Source organism: Oryctolagus cuniculus, chromosome 10 (assembly GCF_051225735.1).
Source record: "Oryctolagus cuniculus isolate XC-2025 breed Fujian yellow rabbit chromosome 10, ASM5122573v1, whole genome shotgun sequence".
Taxonomy (NCBI): domain Eukaryota; kingdom Metazoa; phylum Chordata; class Mammalia; order Lagomorpha; family Leporidae; genus Oryctolagus; species Oryctolagus cuniculus.
The window spans coordinates 59,939,495-59,963,314 of record NC_142876.1 but is presented as its reverse complement, the minus strand read 5'-3'; the positions used below and the strand labels follow the sequence as shown (position 1 = coordinate 59,963,314).

The 23,820-nt window shown below is 50.9% G+C and overlaps 1 protein-coding gene across 3 annotated transcripts in view; it reads right to left on the bottom strand.

The window, feature by feature from the left end:
* The window catches only part of EMILIN2 (elastin microfibril interfacer 2), a 64,773-nt gene that overhangs the window by 27,317 nt on the left and 13,636 nt on the right, over positions 1-23,820 (bottom strand). For all 3 annotated transcript variants that reach the window (XM_089305873.1, XM_002713587.6, XM_089305874.1), the window contains one exon: positions 6,178-6,353. In XM_089305873.1, coding sequence (XP_089161999.1) covers positions 6,178-6,353 — 176 coding nt within the window. The remainder of the gene's footprint in view (positions 1-6,177; positions 6,354-23,820) is intronic.

The following is a 23,820-nucleotide window of genomic DNA, read 5'->3' as shown; positions in this document are numbered from 1 at the left end:
AAGCTGGGAGACCACCGAGAATGTTTGCAAACTGCTGGAGAAAAGGGACTTTCAACCTAGAATTCTGAAACTAGAGTAAAAATACTTCTAACTATTAAGTATCAGGAAGTTTACTTCCCAATGTGATAAAAGAAAAATTCTGAGATGTCCTAAATTTAATTACAAGGCTCCGGGAAGGAGGCAGAAGAGGTAAAACTGCTGGTGAAACCAGGAAAAGACTTTAACATTCCTGAATGTATGTTGAACCCTGACATGAATCCCATCAAGGCCAACTGTCATGGCCGCCACACCCTGGATGTATACAAATTTTCTGAAGCCAGGCCACCCCAGGAGCAACAACTACTCCTCCCTATGGACTGTCCTAGCCAAAGCTCCCGGCCGTTGAGGTGTCCCGCCCTTCTTCCTTGTAGCCAGTGCAGCTTCAGTGAAAAGCATGATGCCTTCCTTCCTCACAACTGCACCTGAGCTCCAAGTCTAGCCGACATTTTTCTAGCAGTTACCTGGGTTTCTGCTGCTGCTGAAGTTGCAGGAACTTGTTCTAACACCTGGCTCTTTTCTTCTGGTCAGAAACTCTATGTGTTCAAACCCTTTCATTTCAGAGATCCTTTGGTCTCAAGAGTTTGGGTTCAACACATAGGATCTTCTCATCAGACAGGTAGAGGATGTGCCCAACCCAAACAAGGGAGTAAACCAAGAAAGAGCAAGCAGGGAGACACAGGGAACAGAAATCCAATAGGAGAATGGCAAACCAAGACCCTGGGTGACAGGAAAAGAGGATGGCCAGGGGCCGGCACTGTGGCATAGCAGGTCAAGCTGCCGCCTGCAGTGCCAGCATCCCATACGGGTGCCAGTTCAAGTCCCGGCTACTCCACTTCCGATCCAACTCTCTGCTGTGGTCTGAGAAAGCAATGGAAGATGGTCCAAGTCCTTGGGCCCCTGCACCCACATGGAAGACTCGGAAGAAGCTCCTGGCTCCTGGCTTTGGATCAGCACAGCTCCCGCTGTTGCAGCCATCTGAGGAGTGAACCAGAGGATGGAAGACCCCCCCCTCTCTCTTTCTCTTCTCTCTGCAACTCTACCTTTCAAATAAATAAATAAATATTAAAAGAGGGAGGGAGGAAGGGAGGGAGGGGATGCCAGCGGTGGGGCACGCAGGAAGGCTACAAAGAGAGTTCTTCAACATGACCCTGCCATGTCTGAATCTGAGGGCATTTAGGTTACCAGGGAAGAGTTTCAGTTGAAATAGAGATAAAAACTTAGAAAAACAAGCAAAAGGAAAAATGTAAGCTAATTAGTAACCTCAGGCATCAAGAATCTGTGTGGGGAAAAAAAAATCTATTCGTAGTACACTGCATGGCCTAGCAGCATACCCTACCTACACGGTGGTTAATGTAAACATTGGCTATTGAATCAATACAAGTGCGCTATAGCTGGGGGAAAGGGTGGATGTATAGGAGTAGCATGGTGGGGAATGGATGAAAGGGAGCTAAATCCTCACGTCCCCCAAGGAGAAGTTAATAAATAAGGAGGTGAATCCGCAAGGACTCCTCTAAAGAGTGTAAAGTAACTACTTCCGGGAAGGGAGAGGGTGGGAGAGGGGAGGGTTGGTGTTTTTCCTGTTCATCCTTATAAAGCTATTTAGTTTATTAAATTGCATATGAGTGTGCTCCAAAAACTTCATGGACAGATGGCTGTTGTGCTGCAGCGAGTTAAACCTGCATCCTACGTCAGAGTGCTTCAGCTACCAATGCAACTTCCTGTTATGCACACCCTGGGTGGCAGCAGGTGGTGGGACCCTTCACCCACATGAGATCTCGAGTTCCAGCCTCCTGGCTTTCATCTGGCCATCCCCAGTAGATGTGGACATTTGAGCAGTGATCCTATGGGTGGAGGGTCGATCTCTCTTTAAAGTGAATCAACTTCAAAAGTTCATGGAAAACAGAATTAAAAGATAAGTTTATTTTCAGTATGAAACTTTTGAAATTCATGTATACAAACAATCTTTAAAAGTTTTGCAGGCATGTGTTGTGTCTACCAGCATCCCGTATGAGTGCCAGTTCAAATCCTGGTTGCTCCACTTCTGATCCAGCCATCAGGTAGTGTGCCTGAGAAAGCAATGGAAGGTAGCCCCAAGTACTTGGGCCCCTGCCACCCATGTGGGAGACACAGATGGAGTTTCAGGCTCCTGGCTTTGGTCTGGCCCAGCCCTAGCCATTTTGGCCATCTGGAGAGGGAATCAGTAGAATGAAGATCTCTCTTTCTCCTTCTCTCTGTAACCCTGCCTTTCATATAAATCCATTATTCTTTAAAACTGGTTTTAGAAATGCATAAAATGAAAAAAACTATCCATGTGTTTGAAAATTTTTTGCACCTAAATAAACTTAGCTTTTAATTTTATATTGCCACAAAGTTTTTGAAGTCGCCTCATATGTTTAAACTTTGAGAAGACAGAAAGTAAAGGAAAGATTAAACCACTGTGGTCTACCAGCCCCCATCCCATTCCCCCATCGCAGCCCCTGTCATGATTTTCTGGTAATTACCGTCTCATATTCGTCTTCCATCAGTCGGGACTGTGCCCACCTTGCTTTTCATCTTTCCCAATACCTGGTACAGAGGCTGTCAGACAGCCGTAGGACGAAAGGACTTCTCTCTAACAAAGTGTGCATGCAGATACAGGAAAGAGCAGTGTTTTACAGCAAACTATTGGTCCAGCTGCTATGGCTTGAATATCCTACCAAGCCTCCTGTGCAGACTTCATCGCCATGGTTGCAGTGTTAAGAGGTAGGGCCTTGAAGCAATGTCTACATCATGAGGGCCCCACTGTCACGGATGGAGGGGAGGCAGTCCCTTGATATTGGGCTTCGCAGCCTCCAGGACCCTGAAAAATTTCTTTCTAAAACACCCAGTCTAGGACCGGCACTGTGGTATAGCAGGTAAAGCCATCGCCTGCGGTGCCGGCATCCCATATGGGTGCGTGTTCAAGTCTTGGCTGCTCCACCTCTGATCCAGCTCTCTGCTATGGCCTGGGAAAGCAGTGGAAGATGGCCCAAGTCCTTGGGTCCCTTCCTCCATGTGAGAGACCTGAAAGAAGCTCCTGGCTCCTGGCTTTGAATCAGCGCAGCTCCGGTCATTGTGGCCAATTGGGGAGTGAACCAGAGGATGGAAGACTTCTCTATCTGTCTCTCCTTCTCTGTGTAACTCTTTCAAATCAATCAATCAATCTTAAAACATAAAATGCCCAGTCTGTGGTATTCTGAAACAGCAACACAAAACTGGGTAAGATGATGGCTATAATCAAAAAGACCCACTGTAACAAGGTGGGGGTGGGGTGGGGAAAATGGAACCCTTGGGCACGTGGTGGGAATAAATATTGGTAGTCACTATGGAAAATAGTTTCTCACAAAATTAAAAAGGGTGCCTAGAGGTCAAAATGCCCACATCCCCCATGGGAATACCTAGGATCAATTTCTTTCTCAGGCTCCTGATTCCCATTTCCCACCCTGGGAGGCAGGGGTGATGGGTCAAGGAATTGGGTTCCTGCCACGCAGGTGGGAGACCTGGATTACGTTCTCTGCTCCCAGCTCTGACCCTGGCGCAGACCTGCTGCTGCAGGCATGTGGGGAGTAAACCGTCAGGTACAAGCTCACTCTGCTTTTCTCTGGGTTTCTCTGCCTCTCAAAGAGAAGGAAAGGAAAGGGGAAAAGAAAGGAAAGGGGAAGAAAGAAAAACAGCATAACTGCGTGATCCAGCAATCGCAGCCCAGGGTATGCATCCCAAGGAAGTGAAACCCCCATCTCAGTGAGTTATTTGCACCTCCACCTTCTCTGTAGGAGTACTCTAAATACCAAATAGGAAATAACCCAAGTGTCCATGAACAATGAATGCGCAAAGAAACTGTGCTGTGCAGACTGTGGAATCTTGTTTGACCTTAAAAAAGAAAGAAAACCCCTTCATTTGGGACAACACATGAGGACCTGAAGGACATTATGCTAAGTGAAATAAGCCGGACACAGAAAAATATGGCAATCTCTTTCATATGTGGAATCTAAAAAAAGTCAAACTGCTAGAGGCAAAGAATGGTGCTTGTCATGGGGTGGGGGGAAGTGTGGGAAACAGGAGCTGCGGATCAAAGGGTAAAAACTTTCAGCTACAGTCAGCGCATGTGCTGGGGATCTACTGTGCAGCATGATGGTGCATGTGTTCACTCAACAGATGTGGTAACCGGTACACAGTGTCACCTATAAGTATACCTTGGCTATGCTCAATCCTTGACAAGTATTTTTAAATAACAAAAAACATGTTCCTATGTTTTTTAAACATTCTTCCATTGATATGCCTTACTTTTTTTTTTTTTGTTTTGTTTTGTTTTGTTTTTTTTTGACAGGCAGAGTGGACAGTGAGAGAGAGAGACAGAGAGAAAGGTCTTCCTTTGCCGTTGGTTCACCCTCCAATGGCCACCGCGGCTGGCGCGCTGCGGCTGGCGCACCGCGCTGATCCGATGGCAGGAGCCAGGAGCCAGGTGCTTTTCCTGGTCTCCCATGGGGTGCAGGGCCCAAGCACCTGGGCCATCCTCCACTGCACTCCCTGGCCACAGCAGAGGGCTGGCCTGGAAGAGGGGCAACCGGGACAGAATCCGGCTCCCCGACCGGGACTAGAACCCGGTGTGCCGGCGCCGCTAGGCGGAGGATTAGCCTAGTGAGCCGCGGCGCCGGCCCTGATATGCCTTACTTTTATAATGAGTTATTTAAAATCTATTTTATAGACTGGCAGAAGCATTACCTATTTCAAAATTGAAAGCCTCATGGGAAAATACAATCCTCTAAAGGCAGCATCTAACTGCATACGAAAATTTCGGCTGCATTTATTGTGTCTCAACTTAAGAGAGGGAAGATAAATGATGTAAAAATATGGAATGGCAAAAGTCATCCATAAACGTCTTTCTTCTAATCCATTAAATATCAATTCTTCAATTCTGCGACTATTTCAATGACATATTTACTTCAAAGTTACCATAAGTGGTATAATTATTGCTAAACTGAAGTCTTTTCTGGATGTGCTATACATAGGACAATAGGACATGGGTTAAAGCTACACTTAAGAGCAAAGGTGAACCACAGGTGAAAATCCCAACTTTTTTTTTTTTTTTTTTGACAGGCAGAGTGGACAGTGAGAGAGAGAGAGACAGAGAGAAAGGTCTTCTTTTGCTGTTGGTTCACCCCCTCAATGGCCGCTGCAGCCGGCGCACTGCAGCTGGCACACCGCGCTGATCCGAAGCCAGGAGCCAGGTGCTTCTCCTGGTCTCCCATGTGGGTGCAGGACCCAAGCACTTGGGCCATCCTCCACTGCACTCCCTGGCCACAGCAGAGAGCTGGCCTGGAAGAGGGGCAACCGGGACAGAATCCGGAGCCCCAACCAGGACTAGAACCCGGTGTGCCGGCGCCGCAGGCGGAGGATTAGCCTAGTGAGCCGCAGTGCCGGCCCCCAACTTGATTCTTAACGTTGCAAATATCTCATCCCACACAGAATGAGAATGATCCTATTTACCTGTCTTTTTTAATTTTCAAGAATATTTATTTATTTGAAAGACATAGCAACAGAGAGAAAAGGAGAGACAGAGACCTTGCATCCTAACTGACCGTGAGAGCCAGGGCTGTACAGGCTAAAGCCACGAGCCAGGAGCTCCATCCGTGTCTCCCTCGTGGAGGGCAGGGACTCAAGGGCTTCAGCCATCCTCTGTTGCTTCCCAGACATAGGAGCAGGGGTGAGGATCAGCAGTGGAACAGCCAGGACCAGAACCAGCACTCCCATTTGGGAAGTGGGTATCCCAAGCAGTGGCTTATCACAACATTGCCTTACCTACTTTCTTGAACAATTTTAGCTCTTTTAAATTTAAATTTAAGATGACTCTTAAAGCAACCGCAGATGGCATCATTGCCAGTGCCACGGGATACCCAAGTCTGAAGCCATCCACTTCTCCTACCCTGACTCTCACAAATCAACCCTAACAAAGCAACCCACTTGCAAGGTTTGTCTACCGATTGCTCCAGCTCTCCCTGCTGTGCTTGTCTGCCATGTGTGTCTGCGCACTTCACAAGGTCAGTTCTGAGTCCCGGGCGATCGACACAGCACCAGATAGTAAAGGCGGCCACGCACAGCAAAGCGCTGGTAAGAAGTTACCTGTGGCTTTCTTCATGCTGTTTCGCGGCCGGGCGGGCGTGGGGCGCGGGGTCCTCGCGGAGTCCCTGGGACCTTCTTGGCAGTCTGCCCCTCGAAAGCCAGGGCAGCATCTCCACTCCAGCTGCGTCACTGTCTTGTACCTGGTGACGTAGCGCGGTCTGAAGTTCACTCGGTACCTGTGCACAGAAGGGACAGCATCTCTCTCTCTTGTCCAAGCACCTCTGCCCTTCCCGGGGCTGGACCCAACCAAAGGGGACGGAGGCTGCCCCGGAGGCAGCCGCGGTCTCCTCCGCCCTGCCCTGGCTCTTTGGAGTTCGGGAGGACTGGGGCTGCCCACTCCTGGTCCCCACTGGTGGCAGGAGGAGGAAACCCTCTAGAAAAACCCCTGCCTGTAAGCCCGGTGTGATGAGGACATGAGGACAGTTTTCTGTTCTACAGCTCAAGGCTGGGGCCGGGCGGGGGGTGGGGGGCCGGGGGGGTGGGGGCGTGGGGTGTTTGGTGTAACTCAGGGTTACTTCGCTTTGCATTTCAAAGAAACACCCCTGGGGCAGGCATTGGCACAGAGGGTTAAGAGGCTGCTTGGATGCCAGCATCCTGTATCAGAGCACGGGTTTGAGTCCTGGCTGCTTCCAATCCAGCTCCCCACTAATGTGCCTGAGAAGGCCGTGTGTGGGGAGCAACTGGGAGCAACTCGGACTAGACTAAGTTACTGGAATTAAGACTTATTCTATGCATCTGCTCTCCCACAATATGGCGCTGGGAGAGGAGGAAACAGCTTCTACACAGCTGCCTCCAGTTCAACCAATAAACAGCAGGACCTGCTCCTGATTGGAGGAGAGCAGCGTACTCGGCGTGTGGGTAGCAGAGTTGGGATTGGTGAAGAGGACTATAAAGGAGGAGAGAGACAACATGCACCAGGAACATCTATCTGAAGGAACACCTGTGCAGCCCCCGAGAGAGCCGGCCGGAGGTGTGCCGCTCCCCCGCGGAAGTGGGGAAGGTGGCAGGGGGAACCGCCCTTCCACGGAGGTGGAAGGGTCGGTAGCCAACCCGGGAAGAACCAGCAGCAAACCCGGGGAGGGCCGAGCAGACAAAAGAACAGCGCAGGGTCCTGTGTCGTTCCTCCATGAAGAGGGGGAGCGACAGCCGTGACTGGGCCCCTGCCACCATGTGGGAGTCTGAATGACATTCAGGGTTCCTTGCTTGGGCCTTGCCCAATCCTGACTGTTGCTGGCATTTGGGGAGTAAACCAGCAGATGGAAGATCTCTGTGTGTCTCTCTCACTGAGTTGACGAAAACAAATATTAAGAAAATAATAACAGGAAACCCCCTGATGCCCTTCCCACCCCTCAATGCCACGTATGCACCACAGCACCTCCGTCCCTGACACCAGCAAAGGGAGCCGCAACCCTCTGCAGCTGACACGCACGCCACTTGCGTTCATTTCTTTCTACAAAAACGCCCCGGCCCCCCTTGCCCGCCCAGCAGGCAGGAGACAGAGCTGCCATCTCCTGCCTGATGCACTGGGGTAGCAGAGAGCTTTGTGGGGTGCTAGGAAGTCCTCCAACTCGGGCTTGGGCCTGGGCCCAGAACAGATAACCACGTCCTGGACACTCCAGAGAGATGGAGCCAAGGCACGGGTCCCCACCTCCCCAGCCCCCAGCTCAGGCGGTGTCGCTCCCCATCTTCGTGGGGGAACGACACTAAACCCTGCCTAGGCTTCATATCCGAGTCACGGCACCATTATGTCGCTCCCCCTCTTCGTGGAGGAACGACACAGGACCCTGCGCTGTTCTTTTCGTCTGCTCGGCCCTCCCCGGGTTTGCTGCTGGTTCTTCCCGGGTTGGCTACTATCCCTTCCACCTCCGTGGAAGGGCAGTTCCCCCTGGCCACATTCCCCACTTCCGCAGGGGAGCGGCACACCGCCGGCCAGCTCTCTCGGGGGCTGCACAGGTGTTCCCCTTAGGTGTTCCCCTTAGATGTTCCTGGTGCATGCCGTCTCTCTCCTCCTTTATAGTCCTCCTCCGCCAATCCTAACTCGGCTGCCCACATGCCGAGTACGCTGCTCTCCTCCAATCAGGAGCAGGTCCTGCTGTTTATTGGTTGAACTGGAGGCAGCTGTGTAGAAGCTGTTTCCTCCTCTCCCAGCGCCATATTGTGGGAGAGCAGATGCATAGAATAAGTCTTAATTCCAGTAACTCAGTCTAGTCCGGTTTGCTCCCCACAAGGCGGAAGCCACAGCCACTCAGGGCGGGCCCTGCTTCATTTACCCCGACTTTAGCCTCCTGGCCGGGAACCCCAGCTCTCTTGACCGTCTCCACTTCCTCTGTGTTTCTCACCCCAGCACGAGCAGCTGGCCGCCTTTTGGGGCCAATTCCCAGAAAGCAAGCGGCTTTGCATCACTTCCTGGGGTTGCGGTGAGCTGCTTGCAGGGGAGCCGGGGCGGCCAGCTGCAGGGGCCCAGGCAGCCTGGCTGCTGCATCTCAGGCACAGCCTCCGGGCAGGTGGGCCTCAAGGTTACATGCCTAAGAGGACCTCCCCCGAGTGTAACCGAACTCGAAACTCAGAGCATCAAAGCCACAGCATAAAAGCGACTGCTTGGAATGGTACATCCAGTGGGCCCTGGAGGGGGGCCCTGCTGACCCCCAGGACCTGCCCTGGGTCCTCGCACCTTTCTCTGGCTGGTCTCCAGGCAGCGGATATCAACCCAGGGAACTGGGAACAACACTGCTGCCTCCCTGCAGAGCTTCTGGGGGAATGGGCCTGGGCGTGGAGAGCCAGGCATGCAGCATTGAGAGGCTCTGCAGGGTGCTTGGTGCAGGGCAACCAAGGAGAAAGCCCACAGGGCAGTTCCCCAGGGACCTGGAGCAGGTGCAGACCTCCCATGGAGACTCTTCACTTCCCTCCCTCCCAGCCGGCCCCATTGAGGCCCACGGTTCCCAAGTTCCCCTCTTTACAGGGAGGACGGCAGCTCCCAGGGCTCATGTGACTTGTCCGAATTCAACAGTCAGGAAGCAGCAGGGCTTGGATTTAAACTGCGTCCTTCTCTCTCTCCCACTTGACCTCCAGTACACAGGATGGTCGGTCTCCCCAGAAACTGCCTTCAATTTCAAAGCAGCGGCCCCACCCGGGGGTGTCAGCAGCCGCCCTCCCAGGCAACAAACTCAGGCCCGAGTAGACAATCCAGAGCCCTCGGCCCCTCCCAGCCCACCTGCCCAGAGAATTCTCTTGCAGTCCTCAAAAATATAAGAACAGGGTGGGCTTCTGGCATAGAGGTTTGGCCACTGCTTGGGACACCTGCATCCTATATCAAAGTACCTAGTTCAAGTCTCAGCTCCACTTCAGATTCCAGACCCCTGCTAACGTACATACTGGGAGACAGCATTGATGGCTCAAGTACTCGAGTCCCTGACAGCCACATGGTAGACCTAGATGGAGTTCCTGGCTTGGCCCAGACCTGGCTATCGTGGAGTGATCAGCAGATAGAAAATCAATTGGTTAATCTGTGTGTGTGTGTGTGTGTGTGTGTGTTGTTCCTTGTCGCTCTTTTCAAATAAATTTTTTTTTTTTTTTTTGACAGGCAGAGTGGACAGTGAGAGAGAGAGAGACAGAGAGAAAGGTCTTCCTTTGCCGTTGGTTCACCCTCCAATGGCCGCCGCGGCCAGCGCGCTGCGGCCGGTGCACCACGCTGATCCGAAGGCAGGAGCCAGGTGCTTCTCCTGGTCTCCCATGGGGTGCAGGACCCAAGCACTTGGGCCATCCTCCACTGCACTCCCTGGCCACAGCAGAGAGCTGGCCTGGAAGAGGGGCAACTGGGACAGAATCCAGCGCCCCGACTGGGACTAGAACCTGGGGTGCCGGCACCGCTAGGTGGAGGATTAGTCTAGTGAGCCGCAGCACTGGCCTCAAATAAATCTTTAAAAAAAATCCCACTTCATTGTCTCGCATACCCAAGAAGAGCATAATGCTGGAAAAATGTGTTATCTCAGGAAAACTTTGTCCCTCTGAGCATTCAACACGGCCTGTGAAAATGTGTTTGTTCTTAGTTCTTGCTCATTTGCCAGTAGACGACAGCCCACGGGGAGCCGTTTCCAATGTGGCTGAGTGGGACAGGGATGGGGAGAGCAAGACCTGTGACTGCTGTGCCCTGTGGAAGAGGAAGGGCCACCCGCCCCGACGAGTGGCACGAGCCTGGGTGTCAGCATGTCCCGGGCTCCTCACACACATCGTTGTTACTTCCTGCCAAGGTAGGTGGGATTTGGGAGCCAGCTCCTAACCTAGGGAAGTTCCCCAGGACTCTGTCCTTTGTCCACCTGGCGTAGGCCCACCTCCACTAGCAGGCCTGCACTGGGGCTTCCGGCCGCGGGGTTCAGGTGGACAGCGTTCCCGACACACTGCAAGTCTAGGACAGCAAGAAGCCTCCCTAGCAGGCCCCGACAGCTGGAACCCACCAGACAGCCACTGCAGCCATGGGAACATTCATGGAGCAGTTTCTTCACGGACGATGACCACAGGGATCCCAGAGGGGCTGCAGCCCTGCTGGTGGATCCCTGCTAATGGCTCCTTGGGCCTCATTGATTTATTTACAAAGGCAGAGTGACAGAGAGAATATCTTCCATCTGCTGCCGATACTCTCCAGATGGTCACAATAACTGAGCTGGTTCAGGCCAAAGCCAGCAGCCAGGAACTCCATCTGGGTCTCCCACATGGGTGGCAGGGGCCCCAGTTCTTGGCCCATCTTCTGCTGCTTTCCCAGGCAGATAGCAGGGAGCTGGTTCAGAACCAGAGCAGCCAGGACTCAAAATGACGCGTGAGTACAAAATGCTGGCATCTTGAGTAGCAGCCTAACCCACGGTGCCATAACAGCCTCTCCCTGCTGGGGTCTCTCCCCAGAAGGCAGGTCCCTGCTGACACAGCAGCCAGCCAGAAGGTCACCCAGAGAGTGGGGGGGGGGGGGCCCTGCTCCTCCACCACCCGGGGCACTGCAGGAAAATACACTGCCCAGTGAGCTCCAAAAACTTCAGATCAGGGGTCTCTGAAGGCCCAAGCAGGGGAACTGAGGCCAAGCCCAGGCAGGGGCTGTGGGAGCCTCAGTACTCGCTGAATCTGCTGACACTGCCCCAGCATGGGGTGGCCTTGCTAGGGAATGGACAGCGCCCAGTGCTGCAGGGCAGGGCAATATTGGCTCCACACCGCGACACCGCCCTGTCCTGTGGAGTCCTTGGGCTGGGGCAGTGAGCCTGGGTCCTGTCATCTCACCTGCAGGCTCTCCCCGCTTCTCCTCCCCAGAAACCCTTTTGGGGGGCAAAACAAGGGTCCACCATTTTTACAGGTTTGGCCACTGTGTCACCAGATTGGCCCTGGAGATCTTAATGAGAAGGGCGGTGGCAAGAAGAGGTCTGGGTCAGGGAATCAGGGCTCAGGGGCCACCTGACCAGAAGTGTCCCCATTCAAACAGAATGCGACCAGATGACCACACCTCCCTCGGACACCTTCCCACCCACCTTTCATAATGAGCTTCATTCAGGCCACACTCGGCTCAGTGCTTCTCCCTGCCAGATCGGAGACCCACGAGGGCAGGCACTCCTGTTGGTTTTGCATAACACCCCCCCCCCCATTAATACAGCCTTTGTTCCCCCCACCTAAGTGCTGCACCAAACACCTGCCCCTACACTTTATTGTTTAGAGCAGAAGGTACAGAGATTTTTTCTTTAGCTACCACCTGTCTCCCCCAAGCCCTGTGTCAGTAACACCCACTCACACCCGAGAGCAGTGCATTTGTTACCACTGATGAACCTGCACCAAAATCAGAATCCACCTAAGCCCATGGTCACGTTAGGGTTCACTCCTGGCGGTGCAGGCTGCGGTCTGGACAGATGTCCAAGGATGGGCACCCACCTTTATGGCAGCCCACGGGGGAGTCTCACTGCTCTGAACATCCCCTGTGCTCTGCAGGCTCAGGCTGCCCATCCCCAACCCTGGCCACCTCCCATCTGTTCACTGTCTGCAGCGGTGCCTCTTCCAGAATGTGCTGCAGGACTCAGACAGCGTGGCCTGGCAGGACGGCCTTCTTCACTATGACACACATCGGCGTCTCGCCCGCGGCTGCTCTAACTTGGTGGCTGCTCTTTTGCAGGGCTGAGTGACAGCCCGTTGTCTGGAACATTCCCAGTTTTAAACAGGGTCTGTCCTATTAGAGGTGCTCAAGAAACACTTATTCTTTATTTAAATCAATACTTGATCAATCAAGCAATTAACTAATGATACTAGGTCTGTTTTTGTCAAATTCCAGGGAGTCCAGTGTCCAGAGCCAGGCGGGCGTTGTGGCGCAGCTGGCTAAGCTGCCACTTGGGAGCCACACATGCCTCTTGGGAGTGTCTGGTTCAGTGAGGTCCTGGCTGCTCCACGCTTTTTTCTAAAGGCTTGTTTATTTGAAAGTCAAGCCAATAGAGAGAGGCTGGCAGGCAGGGGAGGAAAGTAGGAAGGTGCGAGGGTGGGAGGGAAGGAGGGAGGGAGATAGGTCTTCCATGCACTGGTTCACTCCCCAAATAACCGCAGCAGCCAGTTATAGATCAGGATGAAGCCAGGAGTGAGGAACTGCATCTGAATTTTCCACACATGTGGCATGGGCCCAAGAACTTGAGCAATTTTCTGTGTCCTTTAAATAAATAAATCTGATTTTTTTTAAAAAAAAAAGAAAGAAAACTATAAAACAAAACTCTAGAATTGTCCACAGTAGATGTTTCTGTCCTCCCAGAAACAAGTCTAGCTCCAGAATCCTTGGGTCACAGTGAACTGGACAGAATCACCCACCAGGGATCACTTGGAGCTGTGCTGTCCAGCAGGACAGCTGCTAGCCACATGGGGACATGTAAATTCAAATGAGTTAAAATTAAATACAGGGGGCTGGCGCTGTGGTATGGCAGGTAAAGTCGCTGCCTGCAGTGCTGGCATCCCATATGGGTGTCAGTTCGAGTCCCAGCTGCTCCACTTCTGACCCAGCTCTCTGCTATGGCCTGGGAAAGCAGTGAAAGATGGCCCAAGTACTTGGGCCACTGCACCCGTGTGGGAGACCTGGAAGAAGCTCCTGGCTCCTGCTTTCAGATTAACCCAGCTCTGGCTGCTGTGGCCATTTGGGGAGTGAGCCAGCAGATGGAAGACTTCTCCCTCTCTCTGCCTCTGCCTCTACCTCTGCCTTTCAAATAAATAAATATTTTTAAAATAATCAAATACAGATGAGAAATTCAGTTCCTCAGTTGCAATAGCCACATCTCAGTCCTCCATAGGCACCTGTGGCCAGTGCTTACAGTGTCAGCAAAAATATGTCTATCATGGCATAAAATTCTGGACAATTGTTAGAGCTACGTAGGGAATGAAAGAATTGCCAAGGAATCGGTCATGGGCAGACGTCTGTTCAACCCTTGGTCTCTCACCCACATCACCCCATGCTCTCCCCTCCATCACAGCTCCCAGCAGAGCCCATCCCTGGCCCAGGACTGCCCGGCCGGCTGGCCCACAGGTAAAGCTCCTCGCCCTGCCTTTGGCATTTACTTGAATTTTCTTTTGATTCAGCCTAGCAGAGCTCTGCACAGATCGAAAACCAAGTGCCTCTTGGGGACACTCACTTGACTGGGATTTGTCCCAAGAACTGACTTTCTAGTAATGTCCTCTCCTTCCAAGCCACTGGCAGCCCAGAAGGGCCTGCAGCCGATTCCCGCTTCCTTCCTGTGTGTGTGGATCCACGTAGCCTCGCCCAGAATGGAAGGGAGAGGATGGGGACAGCAACCAGGTAGAGTGCCTCCTGGCAGGCGGCAGAGTACGCATCCCGGCGGGACCTGGCAGAGTCACTGCCTTCAGGGCCAGGTCCTTTCGGTGACACGGAGGGCTGCTTGCACGGGGCAGACCTGGTTATCTGGAATCCAGCTGCCATTCTGCCGCTCCATGGGGCAGCAGTTCATTCCAGCCACTGTAATACATTTAAGATAAATAAATAGGGACTGGCGCTGTGGCATAGTGGGTAAAGCCACCACCTGTGGTGCCAGCATCCCATATGGACGCCGGTTCGAGTCCCAGCTGTTCCACTTCTTATCCAGCTCCCTGCTAATGGTCTGGGAAAGTAGTGGAGGATGGCCCTGATCTTTGTGCACCTACAAAGGAGACCCAGAAGAAGCTCCTGGCTCCTGGCTTTGGATCGGCCCAGCTCTGGCCGTTGTGGCCATTTGGGAAGTGAACCAGCAGATGGATGATCTCTCCCTTTCTTATTTTCTCTTTGTAACTCTGCCTTTCAAATAAATACATAGATATTTTTAAAACTATGTAAAACACACAGAGCATAACGTTTAACGTCTTCTCCATTTGCTGGTGCACAGTTCTGTGGCGTCAGCCCACTCCCGCTGTCTGACTCTGTCACCTGAACTTGCCCATCTTCCCAAGCGGAAGCTCTCCCACCGCACACCCCCTCCCTGGTCCTCCCTCCTCCTCGGCCCCTATGAAAGTGACAACTCAGCATCTCCTGGAAATGTATTTGTCCTTCTATGACCAGCTTACTTCACTTAGCGTGATGTCCACACGCATCATCCGTGTCGCGGCAGGTGTCAGATTTCTCCTTTCTACACAGGAAATCACTTTTGCAAACTTTGGTTTCAGAAATCGACAAGGCAGTGGACTAATGACGTCCTATGAACTATTTGTGACAAGTGGTTTTCATGCTTGTTTTGGGTTTATTTTTAACTGTCAATGAATAAATAAATGAGCTTCGATAGTTTTTAAATCTTTGCCAAAAGCAAGTACAATTGGGCAACAGAAGCTATGAGGTTTGAAATCAGAAGTGATTTCAGAACTAAGTTGAAGGAAAACTCTGTCTCAGGGGAAGAAATACTTCTCATTTGAATCCACTTTGTCCTCCCAACAAGCAAAAACTGGCCATGGGGCTGGCATTGTGGCACATCAGGTTAAGCCTCCACTTGTGATACCAGCATCTGTATCAGTCTGTTCAAGTCCTGACTACACCGCTTCTGATCCAGTTCCCCGCTAATGCACCTGAGAAGGCAGTGGAAGATGGCCCAAGTGCTTGCGCCCCTGCTATTCACATGGGAGAGTAGGATAAAGTTCCTGGGTCCTGGCTTCAGCCTGGCCCAGACCTAGATTTTGTAGCCATTTTGGGAATGAACTAAAAGATAGATCATGCTCTCTCTCTGATACTCTGCCTTTCATTTATTTTATTTATTTTATTTATTTTTTTTTATTTTTTATTTTTTGACAGGCAGAGTGGACAGTGAGAGAGAGAGACAGAGAGAAAGGTCTTCCTTTGCTGTTGGTTCACCCTCCAATGGCCACCGCGGCCGGCGCGATGCGGCCGGCACACCGCGTTGATCCGATGGCAGGAGCCAGGAGCCAGGTGCTTTTCCTGGTCTCCCATGGGGTGCAGGGCCCAAGCACCTGGGCCATCCTCCACTGCACTCCCTGGCCACAGCAGAGAGCTGGCCTGGAAGAGGGGCAACCGGGACAGAATCCGGCGCCCCAACCGGGACTAGAACCCGGTGTGCCGGCGCCGCTAGGCGGAGGATTAGCCTAGTGAGCCGCGGCGCCGGCCCGATACTCTGCCTTTCAAATAAATAATCTTATACACCCACCCACCCACACACACACACACCTGGCCATTTAAAGCCATGTGCCTCTACAGAGACTATCTCTGTAATATTCAGAGTGGACTCTGAGCCCACAAGTCTTATCCAATGGTCACATTACACAGTCTGAAAAAAGTCTCCCCACAAAAGACAAAGGCACAGACTAGAGGGCCATCTTGTAGCTTAAGGTGCAAACAGCAAAACCAGAATTTTCATCTCATCTTTGTCTGCTATATTGCACATCTCAAGTTTTTAATTTAAAAAAAATTTTTGAAAGGCAGAGTGACATAGAAGGAAACAGATAAAGACTTCTTATCTGCTGGTTCAACTACCCAAATGACCACAACAACCAGGGCTGGGCTAGGCTGAAGGCAGAAGCCAGGAACTCGGTCCAGGTCTCTGATGTGGGTGTCAGGAATCCAAGTACTTACACAATCATCTACTGCCTCCCAGGCACATTAGAAAGAAGCTGGAGTGGAAGCAGAGCAGGACTTGACCCCAGGCACTCCAATACTGGATGCAGGGGTCTGAGACGGCAGCTTACCCCACTACACCACAACACCAGTCCCACTGGACACGTTTTTAATGAGCTCTCTGCATGGAGAAATCAACAACATGGAAGCAAAGAAATGTGAAATATTTTACTTGCCTTTTTGGGATAACTCATCTTCATTTTAAAAGCCAGGATACTTGGGCAAATATAGTTCTGGGATACAAAATGTATCCAAAGAATCTACCAGACTGATAGCCCTTGATTAAAAGCAGATCACAATACATCTTTCGATGGGTCTTTAAAAACTACAGATCCCAGACCAAGGCAGAGTGTTCAGAACGCCTGCACGCTTCAGGGAGACCCCATTCCCAGTACCAGGGACGCGTTTGCCAGAGAAGCCAGTTGTAAGCTGCTTTCTCCATTTCCTCTGGAATTAATTTCCTTAGGCACTTGGGATGGAAAGTTAGGTTTCAAAACCTAAAACCCTTTTTACCCCTCAGGATTCTGCCTGCCCATACAGTGTGATGAGCAGACGTTTCTCCCACAGTAGGTTCCCCTCCCTCATCCAGCAGAGAACACTGCACAGGCCCGAAGCAAGGTGGCCAGTGAAAAGCACACAGCCCAGCTGCGAGGCCGTCCCTGCTGAGCCGCTGAGCGGACCGTGTTCCTCGGATCCACTCGCAGAGCAGCACCCTGCTTCTGAGCAAAAGTGCTTTGCTAAAACTGACGTCATGTCCAAGTGTAGGTTGCATCCAGCCCCAGGAAACAGGGCTTGGGCTGTGTTCCAGCGAGTGCACATTCTTCGCTCTGGAGAGACATCCCAGGACTCCAGCCCTGCCCCAGCAGAGGGGATGGGGGCGGGAGTGGGGCATCCCTCTGGGACCTTGGCAAACTGTGCACACACTCCTAAAGCGTTGTCTGGGCGAGGGCCATGGCTGCTGTGGGCTGTTTCCCCCCATGCATTCTATGCTATTCCATTTCTCAGACGTGCATCTGGTTCCTCATTCCTGGAGGCACAATCACAGAGTGCTTTCCTCCCAACGCACACCCTCATGAGCTCCCTGCCCTCAGCACTCCCACAGAGTGGCCCATGACAACATCATGCTTTTCGCGTGACGCTCACCACAAACACACGGCCCGTGGTTTTGTGAGCCAAATTTTCTGCTCAGAGTCACTGAAGAACTCTATTCTGATTATTTTCTTTCTGTCATTTAACAAGCAGAGAGACTAACAGAGAGAATGCCCGCCTACTGGCTCACTTCCAAAATGCACCCCTCCCCTGCAACCTCACAACAGCCAGGACTGTGCCAGGAACTCAGCCCAGGTCTCTCATGTGGGTGGCATGGACTCACGTACTTGAGCCATCTCCTGCCTCCCAGGGTCTGTTTTAGGAGGAAGCAGGAGGGCCAGGCGCCGTGGCTCACTTGGTTAATCCTCCGCCTTGCAGCGCCGGCACCCTGGGTTCTAGTCCCAGTCGGGGCGCCGGATTCTGTCCCGGTTGCCCCTCTTCCAGGCCAGCTCTCTGCTGTGGTCTGGGAGTGCAGTGGAGGATGGCCCAAGTGCTTGGGCACCTGCACCCGTGTGGGAGACCAGGAAAAAGCACCTGGCTCCTGGCTTCGGATCGGCACAGTGCAGCCGTAGCGGCCATTTGGGGAGTGAACCAATGGAAGGAAGACCTTTCTATCTGTCTTTCTCTCTCGCTGTCTGTAACTCTACCTGTCAAATAAATAATTTTTTTTTTAAAAGGAGGAAGCAGGAGAGAGAAGCCAGAAGCATGACTGGAATCCAGGTACTCCACCCTATGGGACATGGGCATCCTGACCAGCATCTTAACTACAGGGTCAAATGCCCACCCCATCCCTTTCTTTCTATTCGAGAGGCAGAGATGGGAGAGCGAGAGCATGCTCCCCCATTAACTGATTCACTCTCAAAATCCCCAAGAGCTGAAAACTCTACCCAGCTCTCCCACCTGAGTGCCAGGGACCCAGCTTCCTGAGCCCCCACTTGCTGCCTCCCACGGTTCACATTTGCAGAAGCTGGAATGGGGAGTGGAGGCAGGAGGCGAACCCAGACACTTGACATGGGATGAGGGCCTCCCAACCAAGTCCCGGCTGCGAGGCCAAAGGCCTGCCCCATTCCTTTCATCATTATTTGTCCAATGTCTCCTACAAAAGTCATAGTCATTCCAAAATCCTTTTCCTGCTTTTCCCTTGACTTGGCTTTCCTCGGGTTTATGACGTGCATCCCTGGTTCTTCCAAGCTGTCAGTGTCCTGTGCTTTTTCTACACACCTCAAGTCTGCCAGCCACTCTTCAGCTATGACCCAAAGACTTTACTTGGGTTTGCTTCAATTTTTGCAAATAAAATACACAAGCAAGCCAGGTATTGTCAAAGCATACACAAAACTAATCTTTAAAATACTTCCCCATTTAATTTTCCTTGAAGAGCAGTTATATCTTTGGTCATTCTAGTCTAATAACACTAACCATATATCATTGTTGTATGATGACCCACACCAAATTAACAAAAACTTCATCACATATCATAAAGTCATGTGTATCCTGGCAAAATGCTTTTAAAAGTTACCCTGAGATTTCTAGATAAATAATCTAAATTATAATTTATATAATTAGTTTTGTTGGGGCCGGTGCTTTGGCATAGTGGGTTAACGCCCTGGCCTGCAGTGCTGGCATCTCTTATGTGCACCAGTTCGAGACCCGGCTGCTCCACTTCTGATCCAGCTCTCTGCTATGGCCTGGGAAAGCAGTGGAAGATGGCCCAGGTCCTTTAAACCCATGTGGAAGACCTGGAAGAAATCTCCTGGCTCCTGGCTCCAGATCGGCACAGCTCCAGCTTTTGCAGCCAATTGGGAAGTGGATGAAGACCTCTCTCTCTCCCTCGCTCTGCCTCTCCTCTCTCTGTGTAACTCTGACTTGCAAATAAATAAATAAATCTTTTAAAAAAATAATTAGTTTTGTTGATTCAATGAACACAGCATATCCCAAACCCACATTTTAGCTGCAAGCTGCTGCATTTTCATTGAGACTTAGTAATTACTTTCAAAGATGACACACAAGTCATAATGTCTAATTTAAAAACACAAGCCGGGGCCAGTGCTTTGGCGTAGCAAGTAAAGTTGCCGCCTGCTGTGCTGGCATCCCATACGGGCGCTGGTTCAAGTCCCATCTGCTCCATTTCCTATCCAGCTCTCTGCTATGACCTAGGAAAGTAGAAGATGGCCCAAGTCCTTGGGCCCCTGCACCCACATGGGAGACCAGGAGAAAGCTCCTGGCTTCAGATCTGCACAGCATGGGCCATTGCAGCCAATTGGGGAGTGAACCAGAGGATGGAAGACCTCTCTCTCTCTGCCTTTCCTTCTCTCTCTATAAATCTTTCAAATAAAATAAATAAATCTTTTTAAAATACACTTTGCTATTCTCAAAAAAAAAAAAAAAAAGAGCCATAGGGGTTGGCATCATGGTGCAACAGGTAAAGCCACATCTGTGGCAATGGCATCCAACATGGGTGTCGGTTCATGTCCTAGCTGCTCTGCTTCCAATCCAGCCCCCTGCTAGTGGCCTGAAAAACAGCAGCAAAAGATCACCCAAGTGTGTGGGCCCCTGATACCCACTTGGGGAACCCAGATGAAGCTCCTGGCTTTGGCCTGGCTCAGCCTTGACCACTGCAGCCCCCAGAGAAGTGAACCAGTAGATGGAAGATCTCTGTCTCTCCCTCTCTCTCTCCATTTAAAATACATAAATAAATCTTTGAAAAGTAAATATACAAGCCACAGACACTTGTTCAAACTTAGGGTCTCCACAACTGAAAATGGAAACCCAAGCTCAGCCCATGCGATTCTTGAGAATGGAAGGAAAGACAAGCTAAACACATTCAGGAAGCAGCCCTCAGAGCCTGCCAGCTGGTCCCCGCCCTCCCACCACACACACACACACACACACACACACACACACACGAAGGCTTTCCTGGAGCCACCAATGTCCAACGTGCAGTCAGCACACGCATGGATACTGTATTAGCAGCTTTGTGCTACTTTAAAAACCTGGAGGAGCAACTTGGGAAGGTTTATCCTAGTGCAGCTTGGTAGTTCACAGTCCAGCACTGGCAGCCCCACTGGTTAGGGCCCTTGGCAAGGCCAGGGCTTGGCAGAGGGACAGTCACGTGAAGCAGAGAGGGAAGCCAGGGCAAACTCAGCGTAAACAACCAACACGCTTACATCCCAGAGCAAGTCCCCAGTGGCCTCAGGGCCTCCCGTGAGGCCCAGCTCCCAGATGCCATGATTAGATTGAGTTCCCACTCTTAATCCACTGTCATTATTCTATTAACCGCTAGCATGAGACTTTGCGGTTTAAACATCTACATGAACGTGGAGAGCCAAATCTTGTTTAAATCATATCAGATAATAAACACATAATTCTGTTCTCCATAACAACAGTCTCCTTGCCAGTCCCAAGTCAGCCAAAGATGAGGTCAGTTCTATCAGACAACCAGAACATTCCGCCAACCCTCACTTACTTCAAATAGAAACTGGGATTCATAATGTTTGTCCCTCTTCTTTCAGATACTGAAAGAATAAAATTAGATAGTAGCTGTGGACACACTTTGAAACAGAGCTTCATGTAAATTTTATATAAAGTGTATGTATACTTATTGACCATAAGGCAAAGTTCGCACTAAGATTAAAAAACAGATTTCTGGCCGGCACCGCGGCTCACTAGGCTAATCCTCCACCTGTGGCGCCGGCACCCCGGGTTCTAGTCCCAGTTGGGGCACCAGATTCTGTCCCGGTTGCTCCTCTTCCAGTCCAGCTCTCTGCTATAGCCTGGGAAGGCAGTGGAGGATGGCCCAAGTGCTTGGGCCCTGTACCCACATGGGAGACCAGGAGGAAGCACCTGGCTCCTGACTTTGGATCAGTGCAGTGTTGGCTGTAGCGGCCATTTTGGGGGTGAACCAACAGAAGGAAGACCTTTCTCTCTGTCTCTTACTGTCTAACTCTGCCTGTCAAAAAACAAAAACAGACTTCTGGGGTCGACACTGAGGTGCAGTAGGCTGAGCTTCCACCTGCGGCACCAGCATCTCATATTGGTTCTGATTCGTGTTCTGGCTGCTCCTCTTCCAATCCAGCTCTCTGCTCATCTGCCTAAGAAAGCAGTGGAAGATGGGCCCTAGCACCCATGTGGGAGACCTGGAAAAAGCTCCTGGCTTCAGATTGGCTCAGCTCCAGCCATTGCGGCCATTTGGAGAGAGTGAACCAGAAGATGGAAGACTTTTCTCTCCCTCACTCTGCCTGTAACTCTACCTCTCAAATAAATTTAAAAAAATCTTTTTTAAAAAATAGATTTCTTTTATAAAAATGGGCTGAATTGTCCACATGAAGGGTTGGGCAAATTCCTGACTCTCAAGTGATGAGCAGTGAGGTCCTGCTTATCTTGTAGATAAGAAAAATCCTCCCATAACCTTCAAATGGCACTCCATGAACAGATCTACCTTCCTTTGCAAGTGTGATCCTTTTTCTAAAAAATGTTTCTCTTTATTTGAAAGGTAGAGTAGTGTGACAGAGAGGGAGAGAGATCGTCCATCTGCTGATTCACTCCCCAAATGGCTGCAACAGCCAGGACTGGGCCAGGCGAAAGCCAGGAGCCAGGAACACCCTCTTGGTCTCCCACATGGGTAGCAGGGGTCCAGGTACTTGGACCAGGTGAATTGTCAGGAAGTTGGATCAGACATGGAGTAGCTGGGACTTGAACTAGCACTCTGATATGCGGTGGCCAGTGTTGCAGGTGATGGCTTGCCCCACTGTGCCACAGCGCCAGACTGAAGTGAGGCCTTTTCTGTTTTTACCCTTAACAATGAACCATTAAAGCTGCTCGGTGACATGCACGTACCTGTCCCATGCCAGGTTTGCCTGCCCTGTTTTTGTGGTTCCAGGCCCAGCAAGCGTACATGCATTCTAACCCAGCACTTCTCTCACTGCGCCTGCCATAGACTATGGTCAACCTCGAGAGCAGGACCCCTGCACTCTCATCCCTCTAGGCCCTCGCTCATGTTGTTTTCTGGCTTATGTGGCCTTGGCCTTCTCTCCCATCTGAATATATTCAACTAGAACCTTCCTTCAAAGCCCTTCCAAGAGGTTACCACTCACAAACAAGTTCTCAGATTCCCCCTAGCTGGAAACAATTTCCTCCACCTCCAGACATCCTGAGCACTTTGTGTTTCTCTTACTGCAATTCTCAGTCCCACATTTTGTAATTATTTTTCTCATTTCACCTACTGGATGTGAACTTCTGGAGAGCAAGAGAAGGGTCCATGACAACCCTGCCAAGGGGCCTTGTCCTGGGCCAGTTGTAGACCTTGCACAAAAATATCTGTTTAATGAGACTAACTAATAGTCTTCAAATAAGTCTTCTCTCAATTCTGTTGAGTTTTCTGCCACGTCAAAATGCCTTATTCTATTATGCAACCTGAATCCAACATTTTCCAGGCCTCTGGATGTGATGTGGCTTTCTTTTTTGTTAATTTCATTTATTTTTTTAAAGATTTATTTTGAAAGTCAGGGTTACACAGAGGCAGAGAGAGAGAGAGAGAGAAAGAGAGAGGCAGAGAGAGGCAGAGAGAGAGAGGCAGAGAGAGAGAAGCAGAGAGAGAGAAGCAGAGAGAGAGAGGCAGAGAGAGAGAGATTTTCCACCCGCTGGTTTACTTCCCATTTGGCCGCAACGGCCAGAGATATGCCGATCCAAAGCCAGGAGCCAGGAGCCTTCTCCGGGTCTCCCATGCAGGTGTAGGGACCCAAGGACTTGAGCCATCTTCTACTGCTTTCCTAGGCCAGAGGAGATAGTTGGATCAAAAGTGGAGCAGCCGGGACTCAAACTGGTGCCCATATGGGATGCTGGCACTGCCACAACACCAGCCCCAGTTTTTTCTTAATTTTCATTTTTGTTTGAAAGGCAGACACATGGATCTTCTATCCACTGATTCACTCTCCAAATGCTTACAACAGCCAAGACTGGACCAGGCAAAAGCCAGGAGCCCAGAATTCGATCCAGCTCTCCCATGTGAGTGGCAGGGGCCCTAGTGTCTGAGCAGTCACCAGGGCCTCCCAAAGCTGTATTAGTAGGAAGCTGGAATTGGAGGGCTGGGTATCCCAAGCAGCATCTGAAGATGCTGCCCCAATATGTGTGGTGATTTTTCATTCCATTATGTTTTTTTTTCTAGTGCTCAACATCTGATACGTATTTACCATCTCAGTTGGTCTTCAGAAAAATCCAAGCATTAACTTTACTACTTATATAAATGATTTCCCATCCTCTGTATTTTACCATGTCTTCACACACAAAACAACCATGCACAAATGGTGGTGCACACATGCAAAGGAACACAGGCCATCAACAATAGGCAGACAACAACTGATACACAGCACAGCAGAGATGATCTCAAAATAATTACACTCAAAAAAGCCAGGTGAAACCAAGTACATGGGCATGGCTCCAATTACACAAAGTTCTAGAAA